Below are 25,663 nucleotides of genomic sequence, written 5' to 3' on the forward strand. Positions count from 1 at the left end.
TACTGTATCCATTGTACCCAGTGTGGCTTCCTCTACATTGGGGAAACCAAGCGGAGGCTTGGGGACCGCTTTGCATAACACCTCCGCTCGGTTTGCAATAAACAACTGCACCTCCCAGTCGTGAACCATTTCAACTCCCCCTCCCATTTTTTAGATGACATGTCCTCCATCATGGGCCTCCTGCAGTGCCACAATGATGCCACCCGAAGGGTGCAGGAACAGCAACGCATATTCCGCTTGGGAACCCTGCAGCCCAATGGTATCAATGTGGACTTCACCAGCTTCAAAATCTCCCCTTCCCCCACTGCATCCCAAAACCAGCCCAGTTCGTCCCCTCCCCCCACTGCACCACACAACCAGCCCAGCCTGTCTCTGCCTCCCTAACCTGTTGTCCTCTCACCCATCCCTTCCTCCCACCCCAAGCCGCACCTCCATTTCTTACCTACTAACCTCATCCCACCTCCTTGACCTGTCCGTCTTCCCTGGGCTGACCTATCCCCTCCCTACCTCACCACCTATACTCTCCTCTCCACCTATCTTCTTTTCTCTCCATCTTCAGTCCGCCTCCCCCTCTCTCCCTATTTATTCCAGAACCCTCACCCCATCCCCCTCTCTGATGAAGGGTCTAGGCCCGAAACGTCAGCTTTAGTGGTCCTGAGATGCTGCTTGGCCTGCTGTGTTCATCCAGCTTCACACTTCATTATCCTAGCTCTAACTCTTCTTTTTAGTGTGCAACTGAGCATCAGTTTATAAAAGTATAAGAAAAATAGAATTGGGCGGCACAGTGGCTCAGTAGTTAGCACTGCACCCTCATAGTACCAGGGACCCAGGTTCAATTCCACCCTCGGGTGACTGTCTGTCTGCAGTTTGCACATTCTCCCCATGTCTGCATGGGTTTCCTCCGGGTGCTCCGGTTTCCTCCCACAGTCCAAAGATGGGCAGGTTAGGTGGATTGGCCATGCTAAATTGCCCATAGTGCCCAGGGGTGTGTAGATAAGGTGGGTTATAGGGAGATGGGTCCGTGTGGGATGCTGTGAGGTTTGGTGTGGACTTGTTGGGCTGAATGGCTTGTTTGCACGCTATAGGGATTCTATGATTCTATGAAATAACAGCAGCCTAATTGACCTGTTCCAGCAGTCCTATTGATCAACGTAATCATTCCCGACTTTCCATCAGAATTCCATGTTCCTGTACTGTCTCCCTATTCCTTGTTCCCTGGCTTTAGGCCAATTGATTTAACATCTTCAAGGCCTCCAATACAGAATCAGTAAATATGTGAGTCTTTCTAACCTGTTCCTACATTTGCTGCATTTTACCTTATCATGTAGGCAATTAATAGAAGCTTCTGTATGTTAATGCAGTTCTTCAATGAGGGAGACAACCGGCCTTACAGAACTGCAGGCTGGTTGGGGCATGTGTTGGCAAGGTGTGTGGCCGTGCCCCTTTGTAATATTCAACCAACCAACAGCTCAGTTCATGCTTATTTTGATGTTCTGTTTGTTCAAGTAAGGAGGCAGCACAAAGATTACTTGCTGTTTGCTTTAGAGGACTGAGCATAAGCAGGCCAGAAAGCACACCAGCCATACAAAGGAAACAATAGCCAATACCTCTGTCTCAGACTTGTTGAAGTGCTCCAGTGAAGCTCAGTGCAAGCTGGAAGAACAACTCATTTCCACTTGGGACCCTGCAGCCTTCTAGACTCAATAGTGAGTTCACCACCTCCAGGTCTTGAGCTCTCCCAGGTCCTTACCACAACCCCCACACACGAGACCTTGTTATCGCATGGTGTGCTATTACACACAACCCAATTTTAGCCACTAACAGTCTCCGTTAGCAGCTATTCACCCTCCCAGCCAGATTGTTATCCACTCTTTTGACTGTCCAACTGTTCGTCTCTCTCTTTGTGCTCCATCCCCACTTATCATTTACCCATTACCCCCAAAACCCCTCCCCCACCTGATCCTATATAAACCAACATTTTCCTAGCTACCATTAGTTCTGAGGAAGGGCCACTGGACCTGACATGTTAGCTCTGATTTCTCTCCACAGATGATGTCAGACCTGCTGAGCTATCCCGGCAATTTCTTTTCTCATTTCACTTTTTTTTAAACTCTATCTTCCCATCTTCTGGAGCTCTGGACATAAAAATTAATTATTGGAGATGTTGATTAAATCTATCCACTCACAGCAAGAACCAAGTTACTTTAATCATGACACGTTTTGCCTTTTACTGAGGTGGAAGGCTGCTCTCAGTGTCACTGCAATGTCTCAGGATGAGATTGCTGCCGTCATATTAAACGCTGTTACTTACCTTCCCTGATCAGTCTCCAGGGAGTGAAGAAAGCCTGGTGCAGGTCAATGCTTTTGAATTGTGGGTGTTCCTGGTAGCTCTCATTCAGGCGGAACAGCAGTGGGTTAATTATGAGATGTCCAAAACGGAAAACTGCTGTTGCGAAAACATTAGCAATACCAGGATCAATAGATTCATCGTAGCCTTCATATTCTGGGAGAAATTTCTCCATTGCCTCCTCTCCCAGTACCAGGGGAGCAAAGTCTCTGTGATTTATTATCTGTAGCAGTGAGAAATTAGAAACAAAATCAAATCAGTAAATGAGCCCTAAAAATAATAATCTGAGAAGTGATGAGTAAGTATAAACCTAACTCTTGAGGCAGCACTACATTCTGTCAGACTCAAGGATAATTGGTGCGAGCTGTGCCCTATATGAGCCTGATTGAAAACCCACCATGATTGAGCAAACTTCTTTCATGGGTTTGGTTCATCTGGCATCTTAAATGTGGTATATGTGGGAGACTGCCATAGAGTCCATTCTATGACTAGCTGGACCCTACCCCTAACCCTAAACCTTAACCCCAACCATATTGCAAACTTAACTAAATCCTGCCTAAGAGTGTCTTTTTCTGAAGAAGGGTCTCGACCTGAAACGTCAGCCTTCCTGCTCCTCTAATGCTGCTAGGCCTGCTGTGTTCATCCAGCTCTACACCTTGTTATCTGAGAATGTTCCCCTGGTAAGATTAGATGCTGCATGCATGTCAGACCTGGCCAGGGTGAAAGGGTTACTTTCCAAAATCGGATGATACTACAAACATATACATTTTTAAAAATACATTTGCATAACTTGCTGTGATGAAGTTTGGAATTTAGTTAGTGAGTTGCATTACTGTGATATTACCAGGGACATTTTCTCTGTACCTGTTGAAAAGCTCCTAGGATTTTTCTCGCTTCCTGATAAGTTGTTTCTCCGCTCCAGTGAGGGTTCAACGTCTTCAACTCTCTCGCTAAACGATTGTGTTCTCGGAGAAATAATGTGTGCATAGTTAACACCCCCAGTTGTTCATTGACACGTACATCCCCTGTGAACAGGATCAGTGTTGGGTTTAACATTGTCTTGTGAATGAAAGAGACATAGAGAAATATCCAACAGAGCAGACACTTCAGTATAGAATAGATGAAGGAGAAGGATGAGGAGATCCAGGGATTTAAGGAAGCACGAGAATGAACTTCAGACAGCGTTATATATCTTATTTTAACAACCAGATAGTGCTACTCCTTGGATAAAACAACAATGATTCATCCTTGGCAATGTTTAAGGTGGGTTGCCCTATCTGTTTTTACAACTGTGGCCCAGCACCAAACATGACTGCCCATCCCAGATAGGAATCTTCTCTTCCCAGTCTTCAAAAATGTCGCTATCTTCTGCTGTTTCGCCTACTACCCATCTAGCACTTCATCTAACAGGATCTCCCTCCCTTTCACTTCATTCCTCCTCTGCAAAATATAATCGCTGTTTATCTCTCTACCTCCGCAACAAGCCAGATTTTACCTCTGTTTCTTGCCCTACTCAAGATGCTCAACTGGTCTCCTTGTGGACATCAAAAATTTGTATCTGTCCTTTTGATTTATAAGTCTACCCTGCATTTCTTTTTAAATCTCCTCGTTAAGATACTTCAGCTCTTTATTTCTCCCCAGGATGTGCTAATATTGAGTTCACAAAGAACGAGCCATATTTTAGAGATGCTACTGATATCTGTGGTTCTGAGAATTGAGTGGGACAAAAATGGATTTTATGGTCTGCAGTTTCTATGTGACGAAAGGTGCTTGGGGCTTTAAGCAGTCATAAACACATGTCCAAGTAGCTGCTGAAACATTCAAATAAAAGCAAACTGCTGCTGATGTTGGAAAGCTGAAATTAAAAAAAAAAGAAAATTCTGGCCTAACTAAGAACAGTTGTCAACAGTTACCCACTTTGGGTAATCTCACTTTGCTATTGATCTGTGCATCACTCTCCCATGGCTACTAGGAGAAAAGGCCGCACAGGGCTTCCCAGTAGTTTTGGATTTCCACATAGACTCTTGATAAGCTGTAGAAGCAGGTAACATCTGTATTATACAGAGACTGACAGACCCACTGTATAATTCTGGGAACATCAGCCCACAATTTGGTGTCTCTATATGTATCTTTGTCATTATGGTGGCTGATGCTCTCCCAGATCAGAACATGCACGGAACCACCAAATTGGAAGCTACGGTGTTCGTTTCTTGCTGTTAAACCAACTTGTACAACAATATGGCCTAACACCTTTCGATGCCAATTCCTGTGATGTGTATTAAACAATTATGAGGCTGGAACAATGTATGTGTAAGGAATGCCCCATTTGAAGGTGGCAAGGGACAGAATTTCTTGCTACTCACCAGCTATAAAACACGGAGTTGAATTTTCACTGGTGAAGCAACTTTCCCCCATACTTCCACAAAGGTTGCTTGAAATGGTGTTAAATGGTAAATATTCTCGTCCGTTGTCAGAGAATTCCTCATTGACAAGCAACAGGCCCAGTTCATTAGTGAGGTTTCTGAGCTTGTTGGCCAGACAGTCTGTACTGCCATAGACTTCATTGACATCAATGAAAGAAGTAAGTGCATTTATCTGCTGACGAGTGTTGAAATCTCCAAATAATGAGCCCAGCTCACCAGTTCCACACGCAGGAGCTGACCGGAAGAATGGCAAGCATGTGTCAGGATCTGTGATCCTGGTATCATTTGGAGGGATCTGTCAGGAAAGGTGCAGAACACTTTCAGAAACAGTCAATCACAAACTGTTCGACAAACACTAATAAAAGGAATAGAAAGGAGATTAGGGCTGCGCAGATTAGTGATTTTGCAGCTGGTTGGACAGCACAATCGTTTAGCTGTAGAACGCAGGGAGTAAAACAAAATGGAAAAGTTTCCATCTGGAATTAGTGAGTGAAAATTTTGGCCACATAGCAATAATTTTTCTAATGCAAAGTTTCAGTAAGGTATGGTATATAGTATAAGCTGGAGGTATTTCCCATCAGAATAGTAAGGGCTAATGGAATGGACCTGGAATTTTGCATTCCTTAGGCTGCGATGGAAATGAGGTGTGTAAAATCTGCCATGTCTATTACTCCCATACTGCTACTGCCCTTTTGGTGGCAACAGATAGCGGGGTGGATGGTCAACAGCTTGTGCTTCCTTGGTTCTTTTGAGGTCCCTAAGTAGTTAATTATTGACTAATTAAAGGCATTTTCCTGTTTGCACATGGGCACTCAGCCACTTGGAGAAGCAATCTAGTCATGCTACATAGCCTTCCAGCAGATTTGAATGAGGGAGGGAGGGATCCCTTCTGATCAGGTGCCCTTTACTGCACAGAGAGGCATCCTTATGGCAAAAGTCATAACTCCTCAAAGACCCAACTCTTGCAATCATGATCACCTGTACTCCCAACATGAATTTTCTGACGTTGATGAGACCCATCCCAGTTACGATAATCTGTTCTGGGATTTGTCTGCAATCCCATTAGTCACCACTGTTCTTAATGGCGCTGCAGGGACTGAAGAACTATTGGCCCACTGATTGACATTCATGGGGGGGAAGGGTTCTCCTATGGGAGGTATCCCTTTTGTTGAACTGAAGAATAAACAAAAGTATATTTGGCAAGGTGGAGACCGTACAACTGCAGAAAATGAACTCCCTGATCAATGTAAAATTCAATTATGCCTACCAGAGGCATCCCCAGACATTCACTTCAGTAAAGGGTGGTGGGGTAGGCACTACCTCCGTGTAAAATCTCAGCCTGCAGTGTATTCTTTTATTAGATCCTCTGCCCGTGCAAATAAAGGGTCAAATATTATGAGTCTTCTTCTGAAAATATTAGTCTGCCACAAGGCAGTTGCACAAAGGAAACTGAGCCGACAAGCAATCTATTAATTTGTTATATATATTGATCCTAGATCCAGCTGGGTACTAGTAAACATTAATTACAGCCAATCAATTTTCATTGATTTCCGCAGCTCTCACTTCCCAATGGACTCCGATTCAATTGGAACCTCATCGTCAGATGGATATGAAAGAGACGATGGTCCTTTGTAACTAACAAGTTTCTTAGTTTTCTGGGAGATGTCCATAAGTTAGGACTTTCCTCTTCAATTGCTTCAGGGAAATTTTAGCCCACTACCTATGTGTCTTGAGAACATAATTCTTCAAATTATTATGAACATACAATTTGGTCACGTGTGCATTTTGTGTTTGTGTGATGATTTTGCCCCTGGTTAGATTAATAATCCAGGATTTGTTTTGTTCTATTCAGGAAATCAGAGCAAAAACTCAAAACACCATTTCAGAATGAAGTTGAACTGAACTCTCACCCGTATTGGGAAACAGGGATTTCTTTGAACACAAGTTCTTTCACAGTCAATGCCATCATTGAAGGTCTGGATGCTGCCAGAATGAGGGCTTAAACTCATATCATGATCAACCCATTGACCCCACTGCATCAGCATGTGACTGATTTCTGTATCCATGACCACGTCTTCATTGGGTGTTCTCAAGATTCTATTTGACACTTCGCGAACCTGGATGAGAAGCAGAACGCATTCAGTACAAAAAATCAATACAAAGATTAATCTATGATCACACCATTTTTACTGCACTCTCATTTGCTCTTCTCTGTTCTGTGTTAGTAAATAAGGGAACACTAATGAAGACTGAAACCTCATCACAGCAGCTCCAGAGACACCCAAAAGGAGATGGCGATGTTTTTTAAACTGTCTCACAGATGGATCATTTCATGCAACAGTCTGCACTGTGGTCTTTCCAAATGAAACTGCAAACCTGCAACCAGTTTGTACTGCATTAAGCAGCAGTATTTTGTTCTGTGCCTGTACCCTCTAGGAATTGGGTTTGTTTGATGCAGGGATCAGTTGTAAAGCAATGTTAAAGGATTAAAAAAAGAAAGGAGTTTCATCCCATCTGACTGGATTGGATTTATCTCTAAGTGAAAGGACACTGTACTACTACACCCACTGCCTGTTCCTGGTAAGGTGGGGCTCAGGACAGTTGACAGTAGGTTTTTCAGTGAATCAGATTTATTTCTGTCTGACGTGTGAATAGTTACCAGTGGCAGAACAGCTCCTGATATTCGTCTGCCTGGAGTCCAGCCCAGTGGAAGTGAAAATCCATCTTCATAGCGAGGTGGGAGCCATCGGGTGAGTGCAATATTGGACGATCCCAGGCGAGGCTTCCTCCTGGAAATCAGGAAAACAAAATGTTCATTTCTTTTCCTCCCAGTGCACTTGATCCAAAAGGAGACCTTAGTTTGAATGGAACTGGCACAAATGACGTTGTGATAAGTCAAGGACTGACAGCAAGTGGCTGCTGGCAGTTTTCTGTCAGAATTTTCATTCATTTAACACAATGATTAACAAAAAATGGCATTAAGTAGAAGTCATAAATGATAATTGCCCTTGGGTCTAAACAGCTCAGGGCTAGTTGTTATTTTGGGAAGGATTACTCACTTCACCTGACCTCCCTTTCCATTGGTTTCAGTGAAAAGGGGAATCAAACAGGATGGAGAACAGGGAACTACTCAGCAATCGGTCCTTTTCAGCCACAATCCAAACTGATTCTCAAGCCAATAACAAACATGAAGCTTGAATAAACGTAGTTTTTGGCCTTTGTCTGTAACAGCAAGTCATTTATTGGTGTCCAGAGTCATTAGCATTAGAATATTAGAAAATGTCAACAGTGCATTCAATCATTATCGAGGACCTCAAGCTCAGGACCAACACCAACATGACAATCCATACCAAAACTGAAAATGATAGGAGATGGATTGAGATAATCCAAGGAATTGTCATCCCTTGATTCCAAATTGGATTTTATAATTGGGGAAAGAGTGAAAGATTTCATCATTTTGAATCTAGGCTGATTTCACTGAAGTGAAAGTGTAATGAGAAAGATGAATTAGTTAGATACTGAGTTTGGAGCTCTGAAGAAACAAAAGGACACATTAAAGGAAGCTTGAGCATTGTATTGGTAAATGAAACCCAGCTGAAAAAATTACGAACCAGGCAAAGGTTCAAATTGTGCCTTCAGAAAAAAGAACATTGACCAGGAGTGTGACACCTGTTTGCAGAGACTAAAGTTTTATGGAAGGCCAGAGCTAATGAAGTTAGTCTTGGCACAATCATGAATCATCAAAAATAAATTTCAGAAATAAAGGAAACGTAGAATTTACGTTTGAATGTGGAGGAAATTATGTGGTCAAGAACGTCAACAACTAAATAATAATTAAAATGAAAACATCATAGACGGAAGTATGAAAATCTTTGTTAGTTCTAAAAGAAATAGGAAGAAGCTGCAGCCTAAAATCCACAGGAGCAGGTTGGTAAGGCAGGGAATGGTCTCCAAGTTGTGGAATTCCCCTTCCTAAAACTTCCAGTCTCTACCTCACTTCCTTTTTTACATTTAAGATTCTCCTTAAAACTTAAGATTTTTGAACAAGCTTTTGATCACCCAGCTTCTAAATTTGCACACATAATGTTCCAGTGAAGGAACTTGTGATGTTTCTTTACACTTTGCCTTTAAGACAATTCACCTCTGAAGATTTCACGAGCTGTTTATACAATGTTGTGACTATTGCTCTCCTGTAATGTCTGATTTAAGTTATAATGTGTTTGCTATTTTAAAATAAGCACACTGAGTTCATAATCCCTGACAAGCTATTAATCATTAGATTATTGTCATTAATTTGACAGCTTTATTACATTAAAAGTGCTGATATAAATTATTGGAGTTACACTTCCGTTGTTAGTTTGTTAAGGTGCTCCAGCATTTACCTAATTGTTTCCTGAGTCCCATTCAAAGTGTATTGACTACAGAATCTGCCGTAGACTTAATTGGTCCACAATAATAATAACAAATATTCACTTCTTGAAAGTTATACACTTAATTCTCTAATTATTTAGCAACTTTGTTTAATGCGTTGGGACATATCCTAATGTCTTTGAGGTCATTTGTCATTATATAAGACAAAAGGCTAATCTAACCATCAGGAATTCTTAACCAATCATCACATGGAAATGCACAGAAATATAGTGTTTAATGTGGATCTGTGCTTTCTTCACTGGGTTCTTGAAAAGAATTAGCTGTGTTATTTTCTGGACTCAGGCCACAGTTTGACTAATAACTATTAGAATGATAGATTTAGTCATTTTATTTTACAGTTAGGAGTTGATTATTGAAGTAGAAAAGATCATTGTCACTAACAGTTCCTACCTGTTGTTGCACACAGAGGTGAAGGTCCTGTATCGGTCTGTAAAACAGTCGTCTTTACAGAGTGGGGGCTGACGTACAGCTAGACAGCCTGTGACACGTGCAATAGCATCCAGGTCACTTGGTGATAACAGATCTGCCGGAAACACACACACTTGTTAACCAGTTCTGATATGCGAAAGTTCACACAGAAATGACATCAATTGGGCCATATTCTGACTTTCTGATACTGCAGGGGCATCAACAGGCACAGTTAATAAATTCTTGACCCAATTGTCTGCTGGTACTGATAATAACCGTAACCTCCAGACCGAGTTCACTGATTATGGGCATCAGCGATAACATGGAGACTTCTCAAATGTAAGGACAGATGGTTTATTTAATATCTCACTGCCATGATTTTTTAATTGGACACCGACCAAGTACCTCAACTACGTCCTCTTTCACAATGACTTTGGTAGCATCTTCGTTTTAAAAGTAGATACAAAGTGCCTGAATCACGTATGCGACCTACCTGTAAATCCCGTCATTTAATCCCTGGTAAGACCCGACACTCGTATTACTTTCTGAATGCTCAATAGAAGAGACTTTTAGGTTCCTTTTTTTGCTGGCTATCAATCTCTTCTCATGCTATCTCTTTAATTCTCTGATTTCCTTTTTACCATTTCTACATTTTTCAATTTCATTTGACTCTGAGATCTTCTGAAGGCTCTTGCTTCATTTGTTCGAACTCAGTTTTCTGTACAGCTGGTGTGCAATATAGAGTGATATCAATAATGTGGGTTCAATTCCCACACTGGCTGAGGTTACTTTGAAGGACTCTTCTTCTCAATCTCAACCTCTCCCCTTGCCTGAGGCACAGTGATCCTCAGGTTAAACCACTGCAGACATCTCTCTCTAATGAGACAGCAGCTCTACAACCTGGAAAAACAATACTAACTTTATCTTTCTTTAATTCTATGTTTTCACATCAGTACATTTTAACCATAATTTCGAAACTTACCTTTTCTGGCTCTGACCTCACTTAATGCCTCACAATTTCGTACTCTGCCTTTCCGGACTTTTCTGCTGTTCAGTTTCTCTCTCCCATTTTGCATTTTGCCAATTAAAGACCTCCCTAATATCATTGGTAAAAGACCTGCCGAGACAAAGGACTTACCTGAATTGAAGTGGCTTGTACACGTCACATCTTCTTCAGAACCAGTTCTAGTGCCCCAGAAAACCAAAACTCTCCTTTTCATCGTAGTCATAACAGCATGGAAGCAGACCCTTTGCTCTGACTAGTCCATGCTGACCATAATCCCAAACTAAACTAGTCCCAGCTGCCTGTGCTTGGCTCATTCCCGTCCAAAATTTTCTTGTAAATGTAATTATCCAAATGCCTGTTAAACATTGTAACTGTGAATGCAGCTATCACTTCCTTTGGAAGGTCATTCACCCGTGAACCACTCTCGGTGGAAAAAAATTACCCTCAGGTCTTCGTTAAATCTTTCTCCTCTCAACTTGAAAATATGCCCCCTATTTTTGAAATCCGTGAACCTATGGAAAAGACTTCTGCCATTCACTTTATGTATAAACTTCATGATTTTCTAAACCTCTATATGGTCAATCATCAACCTCCTATGCTCTAGTGATAAAAGTTCCAGTCTATCCAGCATCTCCTTATAAACCAAACCCTCCATTCCCAGCAACATCCTAGTGATAAAAGTTCCAGTCCATCCAGCATCTCCTCATAAACCAAACCCTCCATTCCCAGCAACATCCGAGTGATAAAAGTTCCAGTCCATCCAGCATCTCCTTATAAATCAAACCCTCCATTCCCAGGAGCATCCTAGTGATAAAAGTTCAGTCCATCCAGCATCTCCTCATAAACCAAAGCCTCCATTCCCAGCAACATCCTACTGATAAAAGTTCCAGTCCATCCAGCATCTCCGTATAAAGCAAACCCTCCATTCCCAGCAACATCCTAGTGGTAAATGTTCCAGTCCATCCAGCATCTCCTTATAAACCAAACCCTCCATTCCCAGCAACAACCTAGTGATAAAAGTTTCAGCCCATTCAGCATCTCTGTATAAATCAAACCCTCCATTCCCAGCAACATCCGAGTGGTAAACGTTCCAGTCTATCCAACATCTCCGTATAAATCAAACCATCCATTCCAAGCAACATCCGAGTGATAAAAGTCCCAGTCCATCCAGCATCTCTGTATAAATCAAACCCTCCATTCCCAGCAACATCCTATTGATAAAAGTTCCAGCCCATCCAGCATCTCCGTATAAACCAAACCCTCCATTCCCAGCAACATCCTAGTGATAAACGTTCCATCCATCCAGCATCTCCTCATAAACCAAACCCTCCATTCCCAGCAACATCCGAGTGAGAAACGTTCCAGTCCATCCAGCATCTCCGTATAAACCAAACCCTCCATTCCCAGCAACTTCCTATTGATAAAAGTTCCAGCCGATCCAGCATCTCCTTATAAATCAAACCCCCCATTCCCAGCAACATCCTCGTGATAAACATTCCAGTCCATCCAGCATCTCCTTATAAACCAAACCCTTCATTCCCAGCAATATCCGAGTGATAAAAGTTCCAGTCCATCCAGCATCTCTTTATAAACCAAACCCTCCATTCCCAGCAACATCCTATTGATAAAAGTTCCAGCCGATCCAGCATCTCCTTATAAACCAATCCCTCCATTCCCAGCAACATCCGAGTGATAAAAGTTCCAGTCCATCCAGCATCTCCTTATAAATCAAACCCTCCATTCCCAACAACATCCTAGTGACAAAAGTTCCAGTCCATCCAGCATCTCCTTATACATCAAACCCTCCATTCCCAGCAACATCCAAGTGGTAAATGTTCCAGTCCATCCAGCATCTCCTTATAAATCAAACCCTCCATTCCCAGCAACATACGAGTGATAAACGTTCCAGTCTATCCAGCATCTCCGTATAAATCAAACCATCCATTCCAAGCAACATCCTAGTGATAAAGGTTCCAGTCCATCCAGCATCTCTGTATAAATCAAACCCTCCATTCCCAGCAACATCCGAGTGATAAAAGATCCAGCCCACCCAGCATCTCCGTATAAACCAAACCCTCCATTCCCAGCAACATCCTAGTGATAAAGGTTCCAGTCCATCCAGCATCTCTGTATAAATCAAACCCTCCATTCCCAGCAACATCCTAGTGATAAACGTTCCAGCCGATCCAGCATCTCCTTATAAACCAAACCCTCCATTCCGAGCAACATCCGAGTGATAAACGTTCCAGTCCATCCAGCATCTCCTTATAAACCAAACCCTCCATTCCCAGCAACATCCTAGTGATAAATGTTCCAGTCTATAGAGCATCTCCTTATAAACCAAACCTTCCATTCCCAGCAACATCTGAGTGGTAAAAGTTCCAGCCCATCCAGCATCTCCGTATAAACGAAACCGTCCATTCCCAGCAACATCCTAGTGATAAATGTTCCAGTCCATCCAGCATCTCCTTATAAATCAAACCCTCCATTCCCAGCAACATCCGAGTGATAAAAGTTCCAGCCCATCCAGCATCTCCTTATAAATCAAACCCTCCATTCCCAGCAACATCCGAGTGATAAAAGTTCCAGCCTATCCAGCATCTCCTTATAAATCAAACCCTCCATTCCCAGCAACATCCTAGTGGTAAATGTTCCAGTCCATCCAGCATCTCCTTATAAACCAAACCCTTCATTCCCAGCAATATCCGAGTGATAAAAGTTCCAGTCCATCCAGCATCTCTTTATAAACCAAACCCTCCATTCCCAGCAACATCCTATTGATAAAAGTTCCAGCCGATCCAGCATCTCCTTATAAACCAATCCCTCCATTCCCAGCAACATCCTATTGATAAAAGTTCCAGTCCATCCAGCATCTCCTTATAAATCAAACCCTCCATTCCCAACAACATCCTCGTGACAAAAGTTCCAGTCCATCCAGCATCTCCTTATACATCAAACCCTCCATTCCCAGCAACATCCAAGTGGTAAATGTTCCAGTCCATCCAGCATCTCCTTATAAATCAAACCCTCCATTCCCAGCAACATACGAGTGATAAACGTTCCAGTCTATCCAGCATCTCCGTATAAATCAAACCATCCATTCCAAGCAACATCCTAGTGATAAAGGTTCCAGTCCATCCAGCATCTCTGTATAAATCAAACCCTCCATTCCCAGCAACATCCTATTGATAAAAGTTCCAGCCCATCCAGCATCTCCGTATAAACCAAACCCTCCATTCCCAGCAACATCCTAGTGATAAACGTTCCATCCATCCAGCATCTCCTCATAAACCAAACCCTCCATTCCCAGCAACATCCGAGTGAGAAACGTTCCAGTCCATCCAGCATCTCCGTATAAACCAAACCCTCCATTCCCAGCAACTTCCTATTGATAAAAGTTCCAGCCGATCCAGCATCTCCTTATAAATCAAACCCCCCATTCCCAGCAACATCCTCGTGATAAACATTCCAGTCCATCCAGCATCTCCTTATAAACCAAACCCTTCATTCCCAGCAATATCCGAGTGATAAAAGTTCCAGTCCATCCAGCATCTCTTTATAAACCAAACCCTCCATTCCCAGCAACATCCTATTGATAAAAGTTCCAGCCGATCCAGCATCTCCTTATAAACCAATCCCTCCATTCCCAGCAACATCCGAGTGATAAAAGTTCCAGTCCATCCAGCATCTCCTTATAAATCAAACCCTCCATTCCCAACAACATCCTAGTGACAAAAGTTCCAGTCCATCCAGCATCTCCTTATACATCAAACCCTCCATTCCCAGCAACATCCAAGTGGTAAATGTTCCAGTCCATCCAGCATCTCCTTATAAATCAAACCCTCCATTCCCAGCAACATACGAGTGATAAACGTTCCAGTCTATCCAGCATCTCCGTATAAATCAAACCATCCATTCCAAGCAACATCCTAGTGATAAAGGTTCCAGTCCATCCAGCATCTCTGTATAAATCAAACCCTCCATTCCCAGCAACATCCGAGTGATAAAAGATCCAGCCCACCCAGCATCTCCGTATAAACCAAACCCTCCATTCCCAGCAACATCCTAGTGATAAAGGTTCCAGTCCATCCAGCATCTCTGTATAAATCAAATCCCTCCATTCCCAGCAACATCCTAGTGATAAACGTTCCAGCCGATCCAGCATCTCCTTATAAACCAAACCCTCCATTCCGAGCAACATCCGAGTGATAAACGTTCCAGTCCATCCAGCATCTCCTTATAAACCAAACCCTCCATTCCCAGCAACATCCTAGTGATAAATGTTCCAGTCTATAGAGCATCTCCTTATAAACCAAACCTTCCATTCCCAGCAACATCTGAGTGGTAAAAGTTCCAGCCCATCCAGCATCTCCGTATAAACGAAACCGTCCATTCCCAGCAACATCCAAGTGATAAACGTTCCAGTCCATCCAGCATCTCCTTATAAATCAAACCCTCCATTCCCAGCAACATCCGAGTGATAAAAGTTCCAGCCCATCCAGCATCTCCTTATAAATCAAACCCTCCATTCCCAGCAACATCCGAGTGATAAAAGTTCCAGCCTATCCAGCATCTCCTTATAAATCAAACCCTCCATTCCCAGCAACATCCTAGTGGTAAATGTTCCAGTCCATCCAGCATCTCCTTATAAACCAAACCCTTCATTCCCAGCAATATCCGAGTGATAAAAGTTCCAGTCCATCCAGCATCTCTTTATAAACCAAACCCTCCATTCCCAGCAACATCCTATTGATAAAAGTTCCAGCCGATCCAGCATCTCCTTATAAACCAATCCCTCCATTCCCAGCAACATCCTATTGATAAAAGTTCCAGTCCATCCAGCATCTCCTTATAAATCAAACCCTCCATTCCCAACAACATCCTAGTGACAAAAGTTCCAGTCCATCCAGCATCTCCTTATAAACCAAACCCTCCATTCCGAGCAACATCCGAGTGATAAACGTTCCAGTCCATCTAGCATCTCCTTATAAATCAAACCCTCCATTCCCAGCAACATCCGAGTGATAAAAGTTCCAGTCCATCCAGCATCTCCTTACAAACCAAACCCTCCATTCCCAGCAACATCCTAGTGATAAATGTTCCAGTCTATAGAGCATCTCCTTATAAACCAAACCTTCCATTCCCAGCAACATCTGAGTGGTAAAAGTTCCAGCCCATCCAGCATCTCCGTATAAACGAAACCGTCCATTCCCAGCAACATCCAAGTGATAAACGTTCCAGTCCATCCAGCATCTCCTTATAAATCAAACCCTCCATTCCCAGCAACATCCGAGTGATAAAAGTTCCAGCCCATCCAGCATCTCCTTATAAATCAAACCCTCCATTCCCAGCAACATCCGAGTGATAAAAGTTCCAGCCTATCCAGCATCTCCTTATAAATCAAACCCTCCATTCCCAGCAACATCCTAGTGGTAAATGTTCCAGTCCATCCAGCATCTCCTTATAAACCAAACCCTCCATTCCCAGCAACATCCTCTTGATAAAAGTTCCAGCCGATCCAGCATCTCCTTATAAACCAAACCCTCCATTCCCAGCAACATCCTATTGATAAAAGTTCCAGCCCATCCAGCAACTCCTTATATATCAAACCCTCCATTCCCAGCAACATCCTAGTGATAAAAGTTCAAGTCTATCCAGCATCTCCTTATAAATCAAACCCTCCATTCCCAGCAACATCCTAGTGATAAATGTTCCAGTCCATCCAGCATCTCCTTACAAACCAAACCCTCCATTCCCAGCAACATCCTAGTGATAAAGGTTCCAGCCCATCCAGCATCTCCTTATAAATCAAACCCTCCATTCCCAGCAACATCTGAGTGATAAACGTTCCAGTCTATCCAGCATCTCCTTATAAATCAAACCCTCCTTTCCCAGCAACATCCAAGTGCTAAAAGTTCCAGTCCATCCAGCATCTCCTTATAAACCAAACCCTCCATTCCCAGCAACATCCTAGTGATAAAAGTTCCAGTCCACCCAGCATCTCCTTATATCCAAACCCTCCATTCCCAGCAACATCCTAGTGATAAAAGTTCCAGTCCACCCAGCATCTCCTTGTAAACCAAACCCTCCATTCCCAGCACCATCCTAGTGATAAAAGTTCCAGTCCATCCAGCATCTCCTTATAAATCAAACCCTCCATTCCCAACAACATCCTAGTGACAAAAGTTCCAGTCCATCCAGCATTTCCTTATCAATCAAACCCTCCATTCCCAGCAACATCCGAGTGATAAAAGTTCCAGTCCATCCAGCATCTCCTTATAAATCAAACCCTCCATTCCCAGCAACATCTGAGAACTTCTGTTCATACTTTTAGTGCTGTACTCATCTGCTTCAACCATTTATCTGCTCTATCTATTATCTGCTCTATCTATTTTTGTACACATTTTGCAATGCTGGGTATAATCCGGAGATTACTACCTTTGAAATTCTGTTTTCCTAGTTCTCTAAAATCTATTGCAAGATCTCCACGATGTTGGAGAAACCTAGCAGTTCTGATGACCTCTGTGGAGAGCAAGAACAGTTACTATTTTGAGTCCAGTCACTTCTTCAGAACTGCAAGTTCTGATAAAGGGTTACTGGACTCAAAACATTATCTCTACTTTCTTTCCACAGATGCTGCTCGATCTCTTGAGGTTATTCAGCACTTTCTATTTTTGGTACAGATTTCCAGAACCCACAGATGTTTGTTCTATTTCTTTCACTTATATATTGTTGATACTGATGTCAGTTATGACCTCTAACTATCCACTGTTCTTCCATTAAGTGGAGACTTTCCCCAGCTCCCAAACAGGCTGCTTCTGTGGATGTCTATGAGCATATAGCTTCTCAAATAGGGCAACAGCTACAGCTGACACCATCTTGTCAAATCAAAAGTCCCCTCCAGGAAATCCACCCTGATCCTGCTCCTGCTGAAAGGATGGGACAGGCTGTCTGTCTCAGGGGGGTATGAGCCTGACCCAAGAAGTGGGTCTTGAACTGAGCAATCGGGTAACGTGCTGGGCCAGCTGCTGCAAGGCAGTCAGTACACAGCCTCTCGGTTTTACTGAATTCAATCACCAGCACGAACCTGCCCTGATTCACACCCACCCTGACCCCTGTCTGCACCATGCTCCTGTAGATGTGATTCTGCTCAGTCATCCTCACATGGCTCAGTTTGCAATGGATTTGTAAAGTCACAGTGATATCATTCACTGGTAATGATAGAAGGAGGAGACTGGGCCAATGAAACCATTTTTGTGTGTGCTCCAGGTGACAGTCTCTGGTTCTCTAACTGACCTGTTGCATTCAGTGAGCGTTTGTGAACTCGATGGACGTGTTGCTGAATGAGGCGCAGTGCGTTTTCCATGTACTCCGCTGACCGCACGGCAACTCTGGTCTCTGCCATTGGGTGCTTGAAGAAACGCAGGAGGTCACTAGCCTTCAAGGTTCTTTTGCTCAGTCTCTCTTTTTGGCTGGAAATTAATAAACTTCGGTCAGACAGAGAAAATGAGGAAATCAGATCCTGACTCAGGTACTGTAAGAATTGGAAAGGCAAACCAGCCTTCAGTGCAGGGCAATTAGAGTTTAGGAGTCAATTTGGTGCTGTTATACAGGACGTTGCCAAATTCACACTTCAATAACTGGTTGTAATTTTGGTTTCCTTATCTAAGAAAAAATGTACTTACCTAAGAATGATTGCAACAACCATTCAATAGATTGACTCTTGATAAAAGGGCTGTCCTAAAATGTGAAATTGAGTGTGTAATCATATTCTTTGGAGTAGACAGGAATGACGTGATCTCTTTGATACATACTCTTAATAGATTTGACAGAGTAAATGCTGAGAAATTAGCATTCCTGTTTGCAGAGTGGCGAACGAGGTGTCAAGTGATAGTGGGTGAACCATTTCAGATTGAGTTATCTTTTCTCAGCAAATTGTGAATCTTTGAGACTCTGTACTCTGGAGACAGCAGATGCTCAGTTGTTGAGACATTTTAGACAGCAACCTGCAGATTTTTGGACATGGGTAATCAAGGGGTATGGAGATAGCAAGTGAAAGTGAATTGGATGTAGAAGTTCAGCTTAGTGAGTTGAGGGAGCACATGGCCTCTCTTGAAACTAATAGTTTCCCAGCACAAGGCATAGAAAAAGAAACAAACGCCTATAATTTCCATGAGTGCTCCTCCATTGCACTGTCAAAGTAAACAGAGTTTATAGTCAGAAATAGGACTGATGAATAATAGTACAGCAATGCTTTCTGATCAAGGCAGGACAATCTCTCCAGCCAATTCCAGTTAATACAGAATAACATGGAGGTGGAAAACTCAGTTCGAATCACTGACAGCGAAGCAGGTTCCTGATTTACTGGAGAATTCTTCAATTATCATTATTCTGGCTGGGAATAGTGGCATAATTATACACAGCCATGAACATTTAAAGAGTGACTCTTTAGTTTGAGTGAAGCTGGGGTGGGTTGAATTGTAACTGTGCAAATGCCCCTCATAATGCAGAGACTCACACACCATAAACATAGAATGGGAATCTGCTTTGGAGGTCAGAATACCCAATATATAGGGGTCCAGTGTTCTGGAAATTAAAATTTATTGCTGAAAAGTCAGCAATGTTGAAAATGAGATATTCTGACTTCCTCATCTGATGGAGCATCTTTCATTGCAAAAATAATTACCCAAGCCAATCTTTTTCATCACATAAGATTTGTCTGGAACACTTCCCTATCAAGCCAAAGATAATCCTCTGGTCAGTATGGGCCAGTTCACAAAATTGACAATTCTTGTTAGCCAACATAGTGAGTGTGAACAGATTATTCGATAGGACAGGCACTTTTTCCAGTCCTGTTCTTGCCCAGAATCCTCATTATTCCCAACATTGCTAGTATCTAACAGTTACCAGAAATGGAAATCCTAGCTGGTTGATAACTAACTAAGTCTATGTCATTTTATTGGTTGTGTTTCCTGCATAGTGATATCAGCAACTGTACCGGGGCCTTCCTGATCTGGATTCTTTCAACATTCAGGAAAACAACTTTGGGCATTCATTCTCTGCAAATCTCCCCAACCCAGTTACTGTGCTTTTTTAAATGTTTAATGTCAATATAAAGAGAAGAGCTTTAACCGTGCACCACACCAGATCTTTGAATGAACTAGCACAAAACAAAAACTGTTCTCAACATGAATATAGTAGTCCTTATTCCATGCAACTTTAATGAGTTGAACTTTCTGTGGAGAACCCAACATGACACTGTTACAGAGGCAAAGAACCTACATAATTCGGGTCTCCTTATAAGCGTTGTCCACGAGATCAATGGCTTCACGTACAGCTCTTTGTATAAATGGACTTCCCAGGAATTCGTCATCACCTTCAATAGAAACAACAACTCTCAGTCACACATGCTGAGAAAGGTCTAAGGCAGCTCCAATCTGAAATTTACTTCATAAGGAGAGAGATGATGCAAATGGAACCATGAGATTGCATTGACACCTTCTGGATTAAGCAGAGGTGGAAGATTGAAAAAAAAAGCTGAGTACATGAAGCCAAATATAATAACACAAAACAACTGATTTTTACTGTTCTCAATTTTTTTTACATTTTTCTAACATACACCTGGATGGAAAATGAGAACAAGTAACTTGTAGTCAAGCACATCACTTAAAATGGTACATTACATCTTAGTCTTTCAAAGGCAGAGAGACAGGAGAGACTGAGACAATCAATGAAGATGAAAATGAAGATTTTTAAAGATTGAGCTACATCCATCATCAGTGTTCTTAACTTGCTGCACTCTCCCAAAGAATTGCAATTCCCTCATACTCAATTATTTCTTCAAAGGAACCTGGCATGATTTGCACAAGTGAAAGAAAACTTTCCAAACACAGAACAGTTACGATAAAGAGTCAACTGACTGAAACGTTTGTCTTCTTTGTGTGGATGCTTCTAGACCTGCTGAGTTACTGCAGCAATCTCTGATTTTGTCTCAGATCTCCAGCATCTGCAGTTCTTTATCTGGGGAAAGCTTTTCTTTGTCTCACTTTAATACAGGGAATTTGCAGGAAGAGATCAGCCATTTTGATAACATGCAGCTCCACAAGACTCTATTACTCATTGACTGACTCAGTATTGGTGTCTTAACCATGCCACTCTGGCTGAAGGCACCCATTTTGCAGGAAGTGTCTTGTTGGGGAAGAAGTAGTGACACTGGGTAGAGCAATGAATGCTAATTGGAATGAGAAAATGAGAATGGCTATGTGTTAATCCTCAGTGGAAGGCTTACACTAGCAAACGGAGTAACTCACATATCAAGAACCCACAAGTAGACTGTCAGTACTTTAGTCAAATGTAAGAAGTCTATCAGTTTAGGAATAAACAGCACTTTCTGTTTATTTATCTGGTTCCATTGGATGAGTATGACTTTTGAAACTCTCCTTAACTTCCTGATAGCTTGGTGAACAGCTGCCTGACTAAGCAGACAAATTACAGTATGTGCTTAGAAGTAATCAGAAACAAAATAATTTGAATCCGTGCTGACTTTGATTGATGCAGGCAGTATTGTTCCCTATTTATAAATGATGTTTAGGCCTTCAGCCAGAAGACAATAGGTTTCTCCACTCACCTCCTGTGAAGGCACAACCTGTGAGGTTTCAGACTAGGATCATATAATCCAGTTTAGGGCAGATGACAACCGAGTGGAATTATTGCAGGAATATTAATCCAGTGATACTGGTTATGTGCTGGGGACCCGAGTTTGAATTCTGCCAAGGCAGATGGTGGCATTTGGATTCAATAAATATCTGTAATTAGAAGTCTAATGGTGACCATGAAATGGTTGTCGGGAAAGAAAGACCCATTTAGTTCACTAATGTATCTTGCCTGGAGGGGCCTACAAACCCTCAGCAATGTGGTTGATACTTAACTGCTTCCTCGGCCAGTAGGGATGGGTAATAAATGCTATTCTAGCCAGTGGTATTAGCAGCCTGTGAATGAATAAGGAAAAAAATACTTTCCAGGTTCTCACCACTTCCTGAAATGCAGGACAGAAACAGCAGCATTCCCTGTGAGAACTCCAGTGGTGTTACCGAGAGAAAAGCTGCATCAGTCAAATACAAACTGCCTTGAATTTCTTTACAATTTCTACTTTCCTGCCTGTAAATTATTGCATCTCCCCACTGCAAATTTTGGCTTCACCCACCTTCACTACAAATTACAGCTTATTACCCCCTCCACTGACAATTCCTGTTCCTCTTCGCCTCATTGTACATTTCAGATTCCCCCCACTCCTCACTGACAATTATATCTGCCCCCACTGCACTGTCAATATATCTTTGCTCCATTATCAATTACAGTTCCCCCTTCAATTGTTCTCTCTTCCAGTGTCCAGCAATTAATTAAAACCATCTACTCAGATTTATTTCTCCTGCTACAGTAATTATTTTAAATTCAGTTAAAATTAATTAAGATTCAGTTAATTGATCAGCACTGGGGATGTAAAATTTGAAACCAATCGTTATTGAAGCTAACAAAGTAGTGGAATCAAGAACAATGCATCACTCAATGTCCTGCCTTACCTGGCTGCAAATTAATTAGTTTAAATATTGACAAACAGTTCATTTCCTGGTAATCTATCTGTGTACTGCGGTATAGGAGGTTCTGACCTAATCAATTACATTGACTCATGGGAAATTTTATTTTCATTATTTTCATCATGACACACGATCCTGATGAGCTTGTATTGAAATTTCAGGGTAACTGTGCCTTAGCAAAACTGGCACAGTATCTAATTTCCCCAGCATGCTTTGCAGTGGTAGCTGAAACCCTCTGCTTATATTCCTTGTTTGCAACTTATATTTATTTTAGAATTGATCCAATCTTTTGCAGCAAATTTTAATGTGATTCATTAACCGGCCTAAGAATAAAGTCCAATGAAGACTCAGGCTCAGTTCTGTTTCTGTCTCCACAGATGTTACCTGGCCTGCTGGATTTTTTCCAGCACTGTTTATAATTGAAATTTCCGGCATCTGAAATGCTTTGCATTTATCAACATAAGCAATTTACTTTAGGAAGATGTTTTTAAACTGAGAAATAAATGATGAGCCCAGGTGAGTTTTGGAGAGAGTCAAGTGAAGTTCCCCTGTTATTACCTAATGTTAATTTCTGGCTTTGCTGTTCATATCTTTGCTCTAAATTCACTCAATATCCGACTGTGAGGAACTTCCTTTGACATATCAAGTAGAACCAGACTGTGATTTGTTTAGTATAGGTTAACATGAAGTTCTTCTGTATCATTAACAAGATAAACTCTTACTCTGTTTATCTTACTCTCTCTATACTCATTCTACGTTGTAGGCAATGCTGTGACAAATGGTAAGAATGGAAACAAGCACCAATGCACCATGTCATAGAAAGTCTGCCCTGTAACTCAACAAAACTCTAGAGCCAGTCTTGGTATCATCTAGTCTTTGGTGAGATCAGGTAGGCCTGGAGAATCAGGCTCAATCTCCTCTTCTCTGTCAGGTTGCATGAGAAAGATTTGAATTACCTGCACGAACTCCATCAGTCTGAAGCAGGAGGAATCCAGCGAGCAGCACACTGAAGGACCACAGACGTGCCATTCTGAAAGAAACACATTACATGAGTCATGAACTGAGAGACCCATATAAGGCTAAAAGCCTTAAATGATGATCATTAACATTCCAGAAGACTATTATTACGAAATCTGATAGGAAACATGGAAACATATAGCGGCACAAAATTAAGGTGTTTGGTAAAATTCCATAATTAAGTTGATTGGTAAAACAACCATGGTGACATGAGGAAAATTTTCTTTAATACAGCAAGTGGTTAAGATCTGAAAGGTATAGCTTGAGATGGTGTTGGAGGCACATTTAATTGCAGCTTTCAAAAAGGAAATCAGAAAAGCAGCTGGAGACCAAAATTTTGTAAGGTTATGGGGAGAGTAGGACTAGGTGAACTGGAAACAGCTGGCAAGGCCCCACTAAAGCGAATGTCACCCTGTGGTACTGCAACTCTTCTACGATTCTATGATGACTAAATATCTGAACATGTGAGATTTTGAAATCAGGCCAGGGCCTGGACAAATTTTTACCACAGTTTGCATAGTACTCCTGCTGTTTTTGTTTTTAACAATTCTGATATACTGGTATATTAACTCCAAAATTCCCCTTCAGTTTTCTTATCATCTTTAAACAATCTGCATAATCTGACATTGTTCATTCTCAACCTTATCCCCAATCTAATAACTTTCACAGGACATGGAAGTTGCAGCATCCTTGGGATTGGTATCCAAGTGTAGCATGATTTGAGAGAGACTGCTATATCTAAAACCAAGAGTCAGGTATTTAACAGAAAAAAAAGGGCTAAATTAAAAAAAAATTCAGAAAATCAACTAGGAACCTATGGATGAATGATAAGGTTAAGAAGGAATTATACATTTCTAAATACGCATGTTCAAACTGACCAAATATAGTCTTGTTATCAAATCAAAATGGAAACAGAGCAGAAATGACTTCTACAAACCCAAGAGGCAGTAAAAGAAAACACTTAATTTGGATGATTGCAAGTGCAGCTAGAAATACATGGAAAAAGAGTGGTCAGAAAAGCAAAGCAGACCACAGCTAAAAGCACAGCGGCAGAGACTAAACAGAGAATTTCTATCTCTCCAAATGTCCAAAAAAGAGGACATAATCAGTATGTTCTCCTCAAATGGAGAAGATTGTCACACTAACCTTAGGACCTCCAGTTCCTGCTGTATGAATACTTCTGAAATTCAGCTTTATATACGATTTCTGTAGTTTAAACATTTGCATAAAATGTTGATTCTTTCCAGTTTGACTAGATTCTAAATTAATTTACAAATCATACAAATGAATTAAAATATGTACTATTACTTATCTGTAGTGGAATGAGGATGCTTCTATTTTAGGCACATGTAATTATAGGAAACGTATTCTGCACAAAAATATGTGCAAGGATCATATATTACTTTTAACACTTTCAGCTTCGAAACCTTGCATTGGTCACCTCAGTAAGAAAAAAAGCTTATTGTCTGATGATGACAAAGTTGAAGGAACATCAGGATGAAGTGTGGCTGGTTATACGAGGATAATTCTCACTGGCCTATCTCCTGTGTTGATGTTTCTTCAGTTTATCACAACATTGGGAAAGAATCTAATTAAGGGTATGAGCCATAAGGGATATGTACTGCTAAGAGTTTAGCAAAGCTTTGACAAGATTTCAAGTGGAGATGGTCAGAAAATGTAAATCAGTGGGATCTAATAGGAAGCATCAAACTGAATTCAAAATTGACTTGATCTAAGATATACGGATTGATAGTCAACAGGTGAATGAGTCGCTTGAAAGCTGGTCCAGTGAGGTTCGGCAGTGATTAATTGTAACTCATTTGCTTTTGTTGTTTTATCTCAAAGTTTTAGGGGCAAATATAGGGTTCATGATCTGAGGGAAAAACAAATTTTGCTTACGTGATTCATTGTGCAGAAGAAAAATGTAGACTGCAGGAGGCTGCTTGAAAGCTCTAGATAGCTTGGGCGTAGGGGAAATGAGGTAGGTAGCTCTGAGTGGCCATCCACCTACACTAGGCTTAGACCCTCGGTCGTCACAAATTGGTGCAGGTTGAGGGAGCTACTGCTGCCAACCTGACAACATACCCACACTGATGTACTAGTCAGGTAGGCTGACACTTTCACAGTCATCCTGGAACTGAAACAATTGCACCTCAGATGAGCTGAGGAATACTGTGGTCATTAATTGACAAATTAAGGGCACCATTTGGCATCATGGTAAGAAATTTGAGCTTTGGCCTTTCCAGCCAACACTTGATTTGGGAAGGCTGAGGAATTTGGGCAGCTTCTGGTCCGGTGCCATCACTCATAATTAATTTCACTTCCTGTTTCCAGACAAATCACCTCCTGGGTTGGAATATTGCACCCATTGTCTGTTGTGAGATTCAGCACATGAAATGCACAAAGGTTATTTATTCCACAAACTTGAAATCTTTAT

At 41.7% G+C, this 25,663-nt stretch overlaps 1 protein-coding gene across 1 annotated transcript in view; it reads right to left on the reverse strand.

Moving 5' to 3' along the window:
* Positions 1-24,381, reverse strand: part of LOC125464413 (eosinophil peroxidase-like) — a 35,735-nt gene extending 11,354 nt beyond the window's left edge. The window contains exons 1-10 of the mRNA XM_059655376.1: positions 24,373-24,381; positions 23,166-23,239; positions 19,898-19,991; positions 17,912-18,087; positions 9,592-9,724; positions 7,430-7,559; positions 6,681-6,887; positions 4,711-5,065; positions 3,212-3,372; positions 2,312-2,570 (exon numbers count right to left, since the gene is read on the reverse strand). Of these exons, the coding sequence (XP_059511359.1) occupies positions 2,312-2,570; positions 3,212-3,372; positions 4,711-5,065; positions 6,681-6,887; positions 7,430-7,559; positions 9,592-9,724; positions 17,912-18,087; positions 19,898-19,991; positions 23,166-23,238 (1,588 nt within the window). The 5' untranslated portion in view covers position 23,239; positions 24,373-24,381. The remainder of the gene's footprint in view (positions 1-2,311; positions 2,571-3,211; positions 3,373-4,710; positions 5,066-6,680; positions 6,888-7,429; positions 7,560-9,591; positions 9,725-17,911; positions 18,088-19,897; positions 19,992-23,165; positions 23,240-24,372) is intronic.
* Between the last annotated feature and the right edge of the window lie 1,282 nt (positions 24,382-25,663).

This window comes from Stegostoma tigrinum, chromosome 27 (assembly GCF_030684315.1).
Source record: "Stegostoma tigrinum isolate sSteTig4 chromosome 27, sSteTig4.hap1, whole genome shotgun sequence".
Classification (NCBI taxonomy): Eukaryota; Metazoa; Chordata; class Chondrichthyes; order Orectolobiformes; family Stegostomatidae; genus Stegostoma; species Stegostoma tigrinum.